Source organism: Spinacia oleracea, chromosome 2, assembly GCF_020520425.1.
Source record: "Spinacia oleracea cultivar Varoflay chromosome 2, BTI_SOV_V1, whole genome shotgun sequence".
Lineage (NCBI taxonomy): Eukaryota > Viridiplantae > Streptophyta > Magnoliopsida > Caryophyllales > Amaranthaceae > Spinacia > Spinacia oleracea.
In genome coordinates this window covers 5,778,966-5,794,504 of record NC_079488.1, presented here as the reverse complement: position 1 = coordinate 5,794,504, position 15,539 = coordinate 5,778,966, and the positions used below count along the sequence as shown (strand labels likewise).

At 41.4% G+C, this 15,539-nt stretch overlaps 1 protein-coding gene and 1 long non-coding RNA gene across 3 annotated transcripts; both read left to right on the top strand.

Moving 5' to 3' along the window:
* Window positions 1-3,708: 3,708 nt before the first annotated feature.
* On the top strand, window positions 3,709-6,499 carry LOC110803183 (uncharacterized). Of its 2 annotated transcripts, XR_002537399.2 has the most exons (3): window positions 3,709-3,941; window positions 3,985-4,049; window positions 4,182-6,499. It is a non-coding gene; the product is annotated as an uncharacterized lncRNA (long non-coding RNA). The 2 variants fall into 2 exon arrangements; XR_008927451.1 differs by having other exon boundaries at window positions 3,709-4,049.
* A 1,451-nt stretch (window positions 6,500-7,950) lies between these two features.
* Window positions 7,951-14,736, top strand: LOC110796343 (uncharacterized). The gene is made up of 4 exons (XM_056835629.1): window positions 7,951-8,041; window positions 8,193-8,260; window positions 8,331-8,414; window positions 8,872-14,736. The coding sequence occupies exons 1-4, from the start codon at window positions 7,951-7,953 to the stop codon at window positions 14,734-14,736; spliced, it is 6,108 nt and encodes a 2,035-aa protein (XP_056691607.1).
* Window positions 14,737-15,539: the final 803 nt, after the last annotated feature.

Genomic DNA, 15,539 nt, shown 5'->3' with positions numbered 1-15,539 from the left:
ACCGAGAGGAGTACTCTCTCTTCGATAACTCCAGAGGCAGGATATCCTTACTAGCTCAACATAAATAATTGAAGGGACATGCGTTAACTATTAAACTAATCTGAATTGATTTTAACAATATGCAACACATAATACTAGATCGATCGTGACTATCTTGTTTAGATTGATTTAAGGGACATAGCATGATAGTTCAATTTCCCAAGATATTATCTTTATTAGGCGTGATAGGAAAATCAGATTTAATAGTTTAACAGTTTTATAAAAGGGCGAGGAAAGCGATTAAATCATGCGAAGGGACACATTACGACGCACCCTTGAGAGGTGCGTCACGGTTCTCAGAAAACTAACCACTTTGGCTTTGCTATTTCTCCTTTTATTTAACGAATCTCAAGTTTCCGGGCAAGGTTCCAGTATCCGGGCTTAATTTTTCAACTACAAGGGACAGGATACGTTCTGTTCGATTTTTGGATCGATTGCGACAGAATGCGGGATCAATTTCGCAGCATGAGGCTTAGGCTTAGGGGTTGGAGTCAACACTCAGAATATGAATTGTGTGTTGTGTCCTTTTCACATCGAATTTGGGGCTGTATTTATAGAAAAGAGTTCGTGGAAAGATAGAATTTTAGAGCTCTAATCCAAGAAGAATTAGGAGAGAACACGTACCCAGGTAATTTCAGCGCCCAGGGCTGGGCGTTAAAGATTTCGGCGCCCAGCTCTGGGCGTTGAAAATGGGATCCAGGCAATTTCAGCGCCCAGGGCTGGGCGTTGAAAATGATGTTTGGGCCGAGTTCTTTGTCAGATTTGGACTCTTAGAATCCAGAGTGTTTGAGACTTATCCGAGTATTTTAGTGCGTATTAACTTTATGACGGAATGCGTCTGGGCCCGTTACGAACTCTAGGTTCGTTAGGATTTTAATTAATACGTAACTCTTATTTTCGAATTATACTAGGAACAGGATTCCTCTTGCAAATTCTATCTCTTTTAGGATTTATGTTGGAGTGCATGTAATACCTCGTATATTTATAATATTTATAAATATATTTTATTATATTTATAAAGCATTTTACGATTTATTAGCATTTAAATAATATTTAAATGTATTTAATGTATTTTAATTAATTAGAATATTTATTATTTTAATTAATTACGAAACTAATTTAATTCTTGAGTCGGGAAATTAAATGAGTTGCAAATGATTTTTAAAGCTTCGGGTTTTAAATAAAAAGTCCAGTTCGTTTTATTAATCAAGCCCAATCCAAACAGTTTAATTTAAATCCTAAGCTAGCCCAATTCATTTAATTCCTAAGCCCAACTCAAATACCCTAAGCCTAGCCCATCAAGGGATTAGGGAGCCTATAAATAGGACTCCCCATCATTAAATGAGCCCCTAAAGTTCATAAACCCTATTTTCTCTCTTTCTTGCCCAACACTCCTCTTTCTCTCTCCCTTTGTTCGTCCGGTTCACTCGGCCCGCAAGCACGAGCCTCATGCCGTTGCGTCGCTGCTGCTCGTGCCTCTCGCGCGGCACAGCCCTCGTCCCCCTCTCGCTCGTTGCTGCTCGTGCATCTCGCACGACACAACTCCCTCCCCTTGCTTCCTCTGTTGCTGCGTCGAGTGTTGTTGTTGTCGTGTGGTGTGCTGCTGCTTCCCTCGCACACCCACACCCTATCTCTCGCTCTCGGCTCTCTTGCGCGCCCTCACGCCAGCCCCTGTAGCCCAGTCCTCGCGCCCTCGCGCCAGCCCCTGCGCGCAGCCCTGCTCGTCGCACCTCTCTCCCGCGCGCGCACACACAGACGTGCGTGTGTGTGTGTGTGTTGTTCGTGTTCGTAATTCAATTCTTTTCGCCCAATCACCCTAATTCGTGATTGTTCCGTGCTATAGGCCGGATTGGTATAATTCTCTTCTTCCTTACCTATTCTATTTAAATTCCGTATTTTAAATTACTATATTAATATTGTTTTGAGTAATTAAAATGCTGGGAACCGGTTATGAATACCGTGGTTTGAGGATTTGTGTGTTGTGATTCATTAGGTTTGTTTTAATTATCAAAGGATGAATTTTCAGATTTGTTTATTGAATAAAGCATTGATTTTTATGATAATAAACTAGTGTTATTGGGATTTTCAAGTTAGGGTTTTAACCTAGACCTAATGAGTCAATTGATTAGCATAATTAGGTGATGATTTTAATTATGATAATCAATTATATTTTCAGATTAGAATAAAGGTTTAAAGTGTCGATTTTTATTGATTTTAAAGGCGGAAAAAGTATGTTTTCGTACTAGGGATTGATTTTGCAAATTGAGACGATTTTATTATTGAAAACCGATTGAATTCTAAAGTCTAAAGGAGGTTTTAATTTTTATAAAGTTGCTGGAAATTTAATGAACATGGAAATAATTTAAGTTTCATTATTTTGATGATAGGAGGTGATTTCTAGTTGAGTGCTCGTTATTGCAAAGTGGCCCATACGCTTAGGTATTCAAGGTACGTACAAGTCTAGGGCGACCACACCTTTTTGTCAATGACATTACATGATTGTTGATGATGTGAATTACATTATGTTGAATCATGTTTATTTTGGTGAACGAGCATGTGATTTGTGATGTTGGATTTGTTGGATTAATTGTTGAACAAGCATGTTGAAATTATTATGAGTATGGATTTCATTGTCAATCATGTTGTTCATTATTTATGCATGTATGGTTCAATTCACATGCAAGGGATGGATTAATTATTTGTATGCTATTGTACGGGATGTCTAGTATACTTTGAGCCATTTATTTGTACCTCGTTGTACTATTTATTTTACCACATGTGAAGGGTTAGCTCACGTAAGCCACCGCACATGTAGGGTTCAGTTGGGAATGTTATGTATGAAATGAATTAGGATTTGTCGTGCAAGGGCACAACCCTCATGTTAATATGCATGATGTGGAGTCTCACTTTGGTGAGGAGGAACATGGTAGTAATATCACAAGTGTCTTGCTTGGTTGATCACAAGTCTTAAAACATTAAAATAAGATTGTTTTGGTTGTTGTTTATTAATTGTATGTATGAATGTTGTCGAGTCTTGAGTTCGCCTTTATTAAAATATTAATAAACGTAAAGTGCAACCGGAACAAGCTTCAAAACTCTTGGAACGTATATACCTTGAGTATGAACAATGGGGGGAGTCTTGCCGGAAAGCTCGTACTCCTACTAATGATACAAGACGTTGTTTCATTTATATTATGCGCAGGAATTCTGTCGGTATGGCCCGATTTTATTATTATTATATTTGGTGTATGGTTGGCTCCCATCACCTTTTCCCTTTGTGGATTATTCTTTTGGCCCGTTCGAAGTTTATTTTAATTAAATTGTGAGTCAAGAGTTGAGTCAACACTAGTACAAAATAGGGAATAGAAAACGCTAAATAGAGAACTGTTAAGTTTGCTAAACGTTTTCTAGGAGTATAGAGAACGCATTTCTTTAATAACAGTTGTGTGAAGAAAAGAATAGAGTGCTGTTATCTTACCTAACCGTCTTGTATTTTTTACCATATCAAAAATAAATAATTAAATTAAAATACTTAATAGAATAGAAAGCTGTGTCCAATATAACCGTCTTATAATCTTTTACAAAATTATTTTATGATAAAAAAAAAACCTTAATTTAAAACCTTTATTTTTAATTGAGTAAAGACTAAAGACGTTGTTTTGCAAATCATTATCCTCACTTAACAAAATTTAACCATCTTTTTGAAAAACAAAAATTAAACAATTTAAAAGTAAAAAAAACCCAAAACAAGAAACGCACATAATTAAGCAGCGCACAATTAAATTGCTTATTGCTTATTCAACCCTCAACCGCCGCTACACATCTGCACCACCGTTCTGTTGCACCGACCGCCATCTGACTGCTTCGCAACCTCCGGTGGGCGCCAGCTTCCAAATTCTGAGGTTAGTGTGGTTAATTTGCAGATGATTCGCAGTCTTTTTCCAGGTTCAAAAATGCATCTAGATCAATGGTCTTTTCTCGACAATGCCACTAACTGAACGTTGATGATGGTATGTGATGTCTGATTTTGTATTGCCTTTCTCGACACCTGCTATTCAGTTTCCTATGGCATCTTTTTTCGTTGATCACTTAATGACACCTTGATTTTCTGATTTTCTCTTCCCCTTTTTCGAATGATGCAGGTCTACCAAGGTCTTGATGTCAGCTCCTCAAAGCCCTCACCTACTGATATAAAGGTGCCTTTGATTTAGTTTTTTCCCAAGAATTTATTGTTGGTTGTATTCAGAATTTCAGATACTGAAGCTCCTCCAGTTGTGCAAACAGTTAAGTAAAATCACTCCACCACTGAATCTTAAACTTGTATTTCAACTGTAAGCTTTTCAAAAGTACAATATATGCAACGGGACATGGTAAAAAGTGAGCTTTGCCTTACTTTCATCCCACATCCTAGATTTTACCACTCAACACTCAGTGTGCAGTTGTCTGAGTATATTAGTGGTTTCACTCATTAAAATGTTAAGTGATAACAGCTAATAGTCATTTAAGTTAACTCAAAATAGATCACAAGTTCTACTTCGCATCCTTGAGGCTCAAATTTCAGCTGATGGGACGCTAAGATTTCAGTATTTGTGTTTTTTCTATAATGTGTATGGCAAATTTTGCCACCAAGTTACGGTGTCTCTTGGCCTCTCTTTATTGGGTGCAGTAGCATTTCTTTTGCTGGTAATTCTCACTGCTTCAAAGCTCCATAAAACAGCCTAATAATATTGTCTACTTAACTTTGTGGTTAGACCTTGGGGCTGTTGGCAATGACAATGGAAAAAAAGTAGCTTCCTTTTATTTCTGATTTACTTCCTGAGTGTGATTTTTCAGCTGCTGAAAATGTGCAAAGATTATTGTCTGTGTTTGTCTGGCGATATCCTAAGTTTGGAATAAAAAAAGACTTCAACTTCTTTTTTTAAATTGTATCCCTTAAGAACCGTACAGGCACCTTTAGTTGCTAGCTTATTCTATATATATATATATATATATATAGCTTAATCTATATATACATGGTTTCCTTTAGTCATCAATTTACGTCGTGAGCCCCTGTAGCCTTAGAATTGATTACGCCCTGATTTTCTGATGCTAGGAGGTTTACCTTTTTACTTGCCCAATATGTAAGTAAAGTTTGAAAACCCCTTCTTTTTATTTTTTCATAGAACTCCCAACATCCTTTTGGAACCTGATTGCAACATCATTCCATAGCTTGGGTGTTTCTTTATGACACTATGGCATGTCTGCTCAGTTACTGTCCCGTGTTTAGTTGACATGTCATGAGTTAATGCGCACGGATACTTGGTGCCATGTGGCCACTGGCCAGTGTGCCCACTCACTTGTTAGCTTTCCTATGATTGTCTCTTGGCTTTCATATGCATCTAATTGCTAAGTGCATATACTAATATGTGTACCAGCTTCACCCTCATGCCAGTAAGTGCTTTGTCGCTGTTCTTATTAAATTAAAATTTAGAAATACACTAAGAAAATCCATTACTTCTTGTATATATATATAATTGGCAGGTAAAAACTGTTGCGTCTTCTAATTTATCCTGATGGAAAGATGTTGTTATTACTCTCTTGCAGATGTAAGAGTTGATTCATCATTTGATAATACCTTCCTATGAGAATATAACGTGAAAGACAGAGGGAGCTTCGGGTATTAGGCTGTTTCGGATTTTTCTCATAATAACGCATTCATTAGTTGTGCTTTGTATTTCTGTTATTTATTGTAAGGAAATTCTAATTATTATTTGTTACGGGGAAAAGAATTATTTGGCCGTGCCCAACTACCCATGTTGATATATAATCTGTGATGAATGACGAGGATACTGTCACAAAATAACTAAGTATCAGATATTCAGATCAACCAAACTGAACAAAAGATATTCTGATCAGCCTTTCATATGTTTTATGATCTATACTTTCTTGTGTAACTTAATGATGTTTCCTTTGAAATTACTGGGTATTGCTGTTGATGAAAAATCTTTCACGCAAACTTTAGTTAATGTTCATTGTGGTACTGTATCGCCTATATGGTCTGTTGTCAGCCTGTATTCTGAATTATCTAGTACTTGCATGATCGAAACTGATCCTTTACTATTAAGATCTTAAATGACTGTTCTGCTACTTCGTTTTTGTGTGATTTTTGTTGAACCAGAACCTCTGTAGCTTTTATGTTCCATTGTTGAGAAGCTTGGCTGTGATGTATTACATGTTTCAGGGAATTCCGGAGTGCTGCAAGCTGAAGTTTCTCCAGTCGCGCGAACACCGACCTTTTGCTGCTCCTACTGATGTGCAGGCTCATTCAAGAACACCACATGCTGATTTTCTTGCTTGATTAATGAACCTGTACAAAGAAGGGGAGGGGTATTGTTGCATCATGTTTTTTTCCCTTTCCACGCATAGAAGTAATTGTAAAACATACGTTATTTTTAATATATTTAATGCTTGTTTATGCAAATTCTTTTTTTTTTTTTTTAATAAAAAAAGGTGGAATAGAGGATGGTTATCTAAGAACACCGTCCTCTATGTTTATGTAAAAAAAGGAAGAATAGAGTACGCCTATCTAAGCAGCTGTCCTCTATTTTAATAAATACATAACAGTTAAGTGTTTCAACCGTTTTCTATTCCTTCTATATTTTCTGATTTACGGAAGGGAATAGAGAACGGTTAGCTGAGACCACCGTACTCCATTCATATGTATATAGAACGCCTATCCCAACCGTCCTCTAAACTATAGAGATCGCTTAGCAGGAGAACGCTCCTCAGGCGTCCTCTAAAGCCTATTTTAACAGTTCTCTATTCCCTTTTTTGTAGTAGTGCAAGAGTCGAGTCTTGTATCTCATGATTGTTTGTTAATTATTATATGGCTTTTGCATGTTGATTAGTACTTAGTGAGTGATGCATGTTTTGGTTTCATTTACTCTATTCTTGTAAGTACTCAGCTTTTGCTGACTACGTGCTTTGTGTGTTTTGGTCATGGCCTTTGCCTTAATGACCCTATGATGATCCATCATTTGCACTTGCATTGTTGGGGAGTAGATTAATATAGCAGGTTGGTAGATCAAGTACGATCGAAATCATGTGGCTTGGGATGATTGAGAGAGTTGCATGCTTTAGTTCTTTGAAACTATTTTATTTAACTTTATTTTAATTATGTTTGAAATATTTGAAATATTTATACTTTGGGTTTTGGGCCATTATGGTTCCAAATTGTAGGAGGCCTCAATATTAAATTTATTATGTTTTTAAAAGTTAGTTGACATTTATTTCCGCTGCGTAATTCTGGTAATAGCCTTAACCGTTATCACGGTGGCGGTAATGCTTTAGTAATTCCTTTATTTTAAGTTGGAAAATGGTTTTATAAAAGCAAGGAATTATTAGGGTGTTACAGTGCAACACCTAATTCTGACAGGTTTCTATCTTTTATGTCTTGCCACTTTTAGCAACTACCCGTTACGGCAGTTACTATTTTTAGCAGGTTTCTATAAATAGCAGGTTCGGGTGAAATGAAAAGGGTGATCGAGATTCGTTATTTATAGGAGATGCGTTGCCAAGTGGAGATTTTATGTTCTCATCATCGAACCTTCCCTTTCGGGAATGGGGACAAAAGTAGGTGTCTACAGGTCTAATGTCGCTATCTTCTGAAATATTACTCTATTGTACACCTGGTAGTGGTTCTTTATAGTATGGTTTGTTTTTCTAAAGTTTTTAAAGGGAGGAGTGTCGTCCATTTTGATTATCAATGTGACAAAATTTTGGCTCTTTTTCCCTTAGCCATGCCTTTCCCAGTTGATCCTTGTTCCTCTCATTTGTTAGTGTGACATCTCTCTCTCTCTCTCTCTCTCTCTCTCTCTCTATTCGAGCTCTTTTCCTAAATTAAAAAAGGTCTATTAATAATATCACTTCTTCATGGGTCTTAATAGAAGAGTCTTATTTCCCTCTTACTTGTGCTTTACAAGTGAGAAAGATCCATTTTACTTGTGCTTCCAGATGAGAGGCGGTAAATTAAAACTGAGATACTTTCTCCGCTTTAATAAATTACCATGTTTATTTGAGTAAACACAATACAATCCTTAGTAATATAGCTTTTGTCGGCTGCAAAGGACTTCATTTGAAAACTTCAGCTTATCCAGACTGTAAACTATGTGCAGATTTCTTGGAGCTAGCACTGCAATTTGGAAATATTGGGCCGTGGAATCCTGTTGGCATTACTCAGATGGTGAATTAGGTATTGCAAAATCAAGACCGAGTTAGTTGTCAACTAAGTTTTTTTACATTTGAAATTGAAGGGCTTGATGCAAGGTTATTTCTCTACATCTTTCCGAGCTGCTGAATTTACTGCTTGTATTATACTTCTCACTATTTTGCTCATTGTTTGACGCATAACACATGCTACACATCGGTTAGATGGGATTGCTAGCTTCTCCCTTGTATCACCTAACATTGCTCAAAGATCTCTAATCATGCCTTACCTATTGTACGGGTATGCTACCAGCTGGCTGGTAGCATCGCCAAGCTGTTAGGGATAAAAGCAAATAATCCTTAACGGCAGTTATTATTCCCTACCAGCATCTCTTACAAGCCGGTAGGGAGGAGGCACGTGACCAAACCAAGAGGTCAACGGGTCGCTATCAATCGGGTAGGACCCATTTGTCCGTACGCCCGACCCGCGCCTATATATATATGGGCTTCATTTATGACAAAAGGTACGCAAACACAATCATTTCCACTAAAACCAAAATACTTATCACTCATCATACCTGACTTTAGCATCGGAGGGGGGATCCTCGAATCACCCTCGAGGCTAGTTCATCTTTGTTATCTGCGCAGGATATCATCAGGATAACAGCAGCACTCGACCAACAAGACATCTCCAACCGTTCCCAAATCCTACCGGAACAATTGGCGCTAGAAGGAGGGGACTTCCCAACCTTGTCAAGTAAATCAGCCATCATGGATACCAACAACAAAAAACCTAGAAAAAACAACAATCTCCCACAATCAGCAGTGATCACACCAACATCAGTAGCACAACCCGCAGTCAAACCTTCTCTCTTACCTGTCTCAACCAGCCAAGTCACACCACTTACCGATCCTCCCCCAAAAACACTCAAGTCACAGATAAGCATTGCCCCCCCAGGTTTTGAAGACCCGAACGACGTGATCATAGAGGACGAAACGTCCATGGAAGAAAGGGCACAGGATTCCCCATCACCCCCACAGATTCAGAGCAACCTCTCGGCGTTGTCCCAAAGGTTCACACCACAACAGCTGCTGACGGCGTCGGCCGTCATGAAAGCAATGGCTGAACTGTCCTCAAGGAGGATAGAGGGAAATCAGATCGTGGTTACCGGCAATCGCCCGGGTGCGATGCCGGTTAGAAATCTCTACGAAACCCTAGAGCATGAAGTGGTACTGCCAGCACAACCTGAACCAATACTTGTACAGAGTGAAAATCCGGGTAGAAGAAAAAGGCATAGCTCTCGGCGCAGAGAAAGGTCCACTAGACGCCGAGAGTCGGTGTCAGAGCAAGAAGGGTCGTTTCCTGCTGGTAGGGAATCGACATCGTATCACGAAGAGTACATCGTACAGTCTCCACAACCAGGTTGGAATAGATATGAAGGATATCTACCTCATCAGGAGCCGATGAGGCGAACCATACACCCCAAAGACTCCCCACTCTGCAGGGGTATACTGGAGCAACCTATGGAGAAAGTAAAGATGCCGACGTGCAAATACAACGGAACCACAGACCCCGAAAATCACTCCACCGCTTTCGAACAACACATGATGCTGTATTCTGACTCAGATGCCATGTGGTGCAAAGTGTTCCAAACCACATTATCAGGGGTGGCAGCCGATTGGTATAAGAAGTTGCCGGCCGGATCGATATTCAGTTTTCGGCAGATTCAAGAGGACTTTGTGAGGCGGTTCATTAGCAAGGTTGAACGAAAGAAAACATCTGGAGAACTGATGTCAATCTCACAAAGGCCGAAAGAGCCGCTGAGAGAATACCTTACTCGTTTTAACAACGAATCCATCACAATACCAGATTTACAGCAAGAAATAGCCGTCTTGGCTCTGTTGAGAGGGATGCAGGAATGCGAGTTCAAAAGGTACCTGGGAAGAAAATCATTTACCTCGCTGGGGGAGGCCTTGAGAAAAGCAAATGAGTATATCAGGAGTGATGAGCTGATGCTAATATCACCCATGGGGGGAAATCAGGCAGTACAATCGGCCAAGAAGGATCATGTTCCCATACAGCAACACAATTACCGGAAAGATAACGGTAGAAAGGAGGGCCATCAGCAAAGAGGGGGATATCCGAATAGACAACAGCCGATAGGGGCTTACCAGGTGTACACTCCCCTGAACACCGCCAGAGCCACGATCTACGCAGTAAATAAATCAGCAGCGTGGAGAAAACCGTTACCGATGGATGCCCCAGGTAACAATAAGAACTTTTGTGCTTTTCATAATGATCATGGTCATTACACGGAGCATTGCAAAGAGCTCAAGGATAACATCGAAGAGCTGGTAAGAAGGGGATACCTATCCCAGTACAGGGTTCGACAGGAAGGCCAGGGAGGAAATAACAGGCAGGGCAGTTCGCATAGTCATGCCCCATATACACCTACTCAGCCAGGGTATGCACAACCCACTGGTAGGATTGAACAGGCACCACCATCCCGGCAAGAAATCCGGTCATTACCGGAAACAGGCAAAGATGGGGCCGATAGGGGAAAGAGACCCACGGTTTGGGTGATCTCTGGAGGGCCCGTGCATGGAGGTACAGTCAGCGGGGCAATAAGAAATCTAGAGGAGCACAGGCATTTGGTGAGTTACCATAGCGCAAGGAAATGGCCGGAACCAATCCCCCTACCGGTCATCACGTTCACCTCGGACGATTGTCGCGGCATTATATATCCCCATGATGACCCGCTGGTATTGGAACTCGAGATAGCAAACTTCCCCGTCAAGAGATGCCTGATTGATGGAGGCAGCTCTGCGAACATCATATTCTGGGAAGCTTTCACCCAGCTGAACATAGATCACGGAGAGTTAGCAAGGGTGAGCTATCCCGTTATCGGATTCTCTGGAGCCAGCGTCTATCCAGAAGGCAGTATCCGTCTACCGGTTCAAGTAGGTAGAGGATCATCAACCAGGGACTTAATGGTCGACTTTTTGGTGATAAAAGTACCAGCAGCGTATAACGTAATAATTGGTCGACCATTCATTCATGACGCACAGGCGGTGGTGTCCACATATCATTTGACCATGATATATCTCTCAAATCTGGAAAGAACAGAAAGGGTACATGGCAGTCAGGAGACTGCCAGATCGTGTTATCTGACAGCGATAAAGGCACCAGGAAGAATGGTGCCGAAAACCAACCTTACCCGAGAAGCAAACATGCCAACCAAAAGAAAGAGAGGGGATCTGAGCATGGAAAATTTTGATGAAAGGCCGGTTTGCATCCCAAGGCCGGCGGCAGATGGAGAAACTCGGGAAATTGAATTGGTAGAAGGAGTTCCAGAAAGAACGGTACGAATAGGTGCCGATATGGAGGCAGATCAGCAGGTCAATCTCATCGGCCTGTTACGAGAAAATGCAGACGTCTTTGCCTTCTCTGCAGATGAAATGCCCGGTATCAGCCCAGACATCATAGTGCATCGTCTGAATGTAGACAAGTCAGTCAGGCCGGTAAAGCAAAAGAAGAGAAATTTCTCCAGTGAAAAAAATGCTGCAATAAAAGAAGAAGTGGAAAAACTGCTGGAAGCAGGGTTCATAGAAGTTTGTGACTACCCCGAATGGTTGGCCAACGTAGTCATGGTAAAAAAGTCAAATGGCAGTTGGCGAATGTGCGTAGATTTTACCAATCTGAATGGGGCGTGCCCCAAGGACTGCTATCCATTGCCACGGATCGATAGACTGGTAGATTCAACAAGTGGCCACGCTCTTTTGAGTTTCCTGGATGCCTTCTCAGGGTATCACCAAATCAGCTTGTGTAAAGCCGATAGAAAGAAGGCCGCCTTCATCACAGATTCAGGGGTATACAGCTATAAGGCTATGCCATTTGGGCTGAAGAATGCAGGAGCAACCTACCAGAAGTTGGTGGACAGGGTATTTGCTTCCCAGAAAGGGAGGAACATAGAAGTATATGTGGATGACTCAATAGTAAAAAGCCGATTGGCCAGCGACCACATTGACGATTTGAGAGAAACTTTCGAAACTCTGAGGAGGTTCAGGATGAAGTTAAACCCCAAGAAATGTGTATTCGGGGTCCGATCAGGAAAGTTCCTGGGTTTCCTAGTAAGCGAAAGGGGGATCGATGCCAATCCAGATAAGGTAGATGCAATTATGAATCTACCAGAACCCGGTTGCATAAAGGACGTGCAAAAGTTAACAGGAAGAATGGCCGCATTGACCCGGTTCATCAGCAAATCAGCAGACAGGTCGTTGCCCTTTTTCAACGTGTTAAAGCAAAACAAGAAATTCAAGTGGGGAGAAACAGAAAAAGCAGCCTTTGAGGCAGTAAAACGGCACCTGCAAGTCCTACCCACAATAGCCCGACCAGAGGAAGGGGACACGCTGCAGCTATACATATCTGCTTCTCAACACACAGTAGCAGCAGTTCTGATCATAGAGAAAGATAAAACACAGATACCGGTGTACTTTGTCAGCCACATCCTGCAAGAAGCAGAAACGAGGTACTCCTTGATAGAAAAGTTGGGGTTGGCAGTACTGATTGCAGCCAGAAAGCTGAGACCTTACTTTGATGCACACGGGATCCAAGTCCTCACAAACTACCCGCTGGAAAAAGCAATGCAAAAAATGGACACATCAGGCAGACTCCTAAAATGGGCGATTGAACTATCAGAGTTTCACATGGAGTATCGGCCCAGAATGGCTATAAAAGCCCAAGCACTGTCTGACTTCATAGTCGAAGCATCATACCAGGAGGAGGAAATAAAGGAAGGAATATGGGAAGTAGCAGTAGACGGCTCGGTCACCAAATCAGGGGCAGGAGCAGGGGTAATAGTTACCTCACCAGAAGGAGACCAGTTCGAGTATGCTATTAAGTTCTCTTTCCAGGCATCAAACAACGAGGCAGAATACGAAGCCGCAATCGCTGGCATACAGATCTGCACGGCAGCTGGTGCTCGTAGGCTCATGCTCACAACCGACTCACAGCTGGTTGCAAACCAGTTCTCAGGAGAATATGAAACGAAGGAAGAATCCATGAAACGATACGCCGAAAAGCTTAAACAGTCAGTGGCACAGTTGGAAAGCTTCGAAATAAAATTAGTACCCCGATCAGAGAACATGCTGGCAGACTCCCTGTCAAAACTGGCCAGCTCAAGTGCTCTGGTAAAATCAGTAATGATGGAAGTCATGCATCGAAGGAGCACTGAAGTATTGGGAAAAGAGGTCATGGTAATCACGAGCCAACCTGAATGGTATGACACCTTGTGGGCATACAAGAGAGATGGAACACTGCCTGCAGAAAAAACGGAAGCAAGAAGGTTGATTAGAAACTCATGCTGGTTTGTAATCATCAGAGGCCAACTCTACAAACGGGGTTTTAGCTTGCCTCTGTTACGATGCATATCAGCATACGAATCGGCACGACTGATAGAAGAAATACATGAAGGAGTGTGTGGAAATCATCAGGGAGGAAAAACCCTTGCACTGAAATGCCAAAGGCAAGGATACTACTGGCCGACAATGCTAACAGACGCACAGGAGTACGTCAAGAAATGTGAAAAATGTCAAGTTTTTTCAGCAGTCATCAATCGTCCTGCAAACGATCTCATGCCAATCCTAAATCCAATACCGTTCGCCCAGTGGGGAATGGACATTCTGGGACCATTCACAACGGCATCCGGTGGAAGAAAATTTCTGATAGTGGCAGTCGATTATTTCACCAAATGGATAGAAGCAGAACCGGTGGCAAAGATAACTGCAAATCAGGTCAAAAAGTTCATATGGAAAAATATAATCACCAGGTTCGGATTACCGATGGCAATCGTGATGGACCATGGGGTACAGTTTGATTGCTCGCCAGTTCAAAGTTTCTTGAGTATGTACAAGGTCAAGTTTGCCTACTCTTCTGTTTGTCATCCCCAAAGCAATGGACAGGCAGAAGCTGCCAATAAGCAGATACTGGCAGCAATGAGAAAGAAGCTAGACGACTATAAGGCCGGTTGGGCCGATATTGTTCCAGAGATACTTTGGGGAAATAGAACCACCGTTAAGGAAGCAACGGGAGAGAGCCCATTCCGTCTATGTTTCGGATCAGAAGCAGTGATACCAGCAGAAGTAGGGTTACCTACATTCAGGATCCAGCATTATGAAGAAAACAAGAACAGTAAACTGTTAAAGCAGGAGCTGGATCTTCTACCAGAGATCAGACTCAGAGCAGAAATCAGATCGGCGGCTTACAAGCAGCGCATAAGTAATGCCTACAACAAAAGAGTAAAACACAGACAACTTGAAGTAGGAGACCTGGTGCTCCGCAGAACTGCAGCTACAGGCAAGGCAAAGGTCCAAGGAAAGTTAACCCCAAACTGGGAGGGGCCTTATCAGATATGGGAAGAAATCGTACCAGGAGCTTTTAGGCTGATGGATATGGGTGGAACAGCGCTAAAAAATTCATGGAACGCCAGCGTCCTTAGAAAGTTTTATGTGTAGTCACTAACCCAAAAAGGCCGATTGAGCCAGGCCTGTTATGGTCCATGAAATGAAAGAAAGTCGAGGAATTCAAAGCAGAAGAATCAAACCCTTAAAGTAGGTCAGCAAGGCTACTATCAGTTTGCTGACTCGGGGTAATGTATAATCAAAAATCGTGATTCAAACCCTTAAAGTAGGTCAGCAAGGCTACTATCAGCTGTTAGGTTATGATACATATGACATTACATAGATCATGCGGAAACAACCATTAACCCAGGACAACATATTATTTACACATAATCATATAGCATAATTTAGATGCATACTCTTTGTTGCGTGCCCTCCCTAGCTGCGCCCGAACCGAACAAGAACAAGTCTTTTAGGACTCCAAGTGTCGTCCCTCCGTAGATAGTCCACAACACGTCCGGATCCGCCTTAAGATTGACCAACTAGAATCGCCCTTAAGGTACTAGAAAATTTCGGCACTTTTGAGCAAGATGTGTGTTTGATTTTCTCTCAAAAACTCACTTTTGAATACTTTGAAACTTGTGTATAAATTATGACCCTTAGGCCTTTATTTATAGAGTTATGGAAAAGGAATCGTAATCCTAGTAGGATGCGAATTAATTGGAATTAGAATCCTACATGAATTCTATTTAATTAATTTATCCAATTAGGAATAGAAACTTAATCATACACTGACTCTTGTAGATTCAAGAATCACGCATGAGCACAAACTCACACACACACGGCAGCCACAAGGGCTGCCCATGCGCGTGCGAGCAGCAGCCCGCGCAGCACGGTCCACGCAGCCGTGGCCCTTG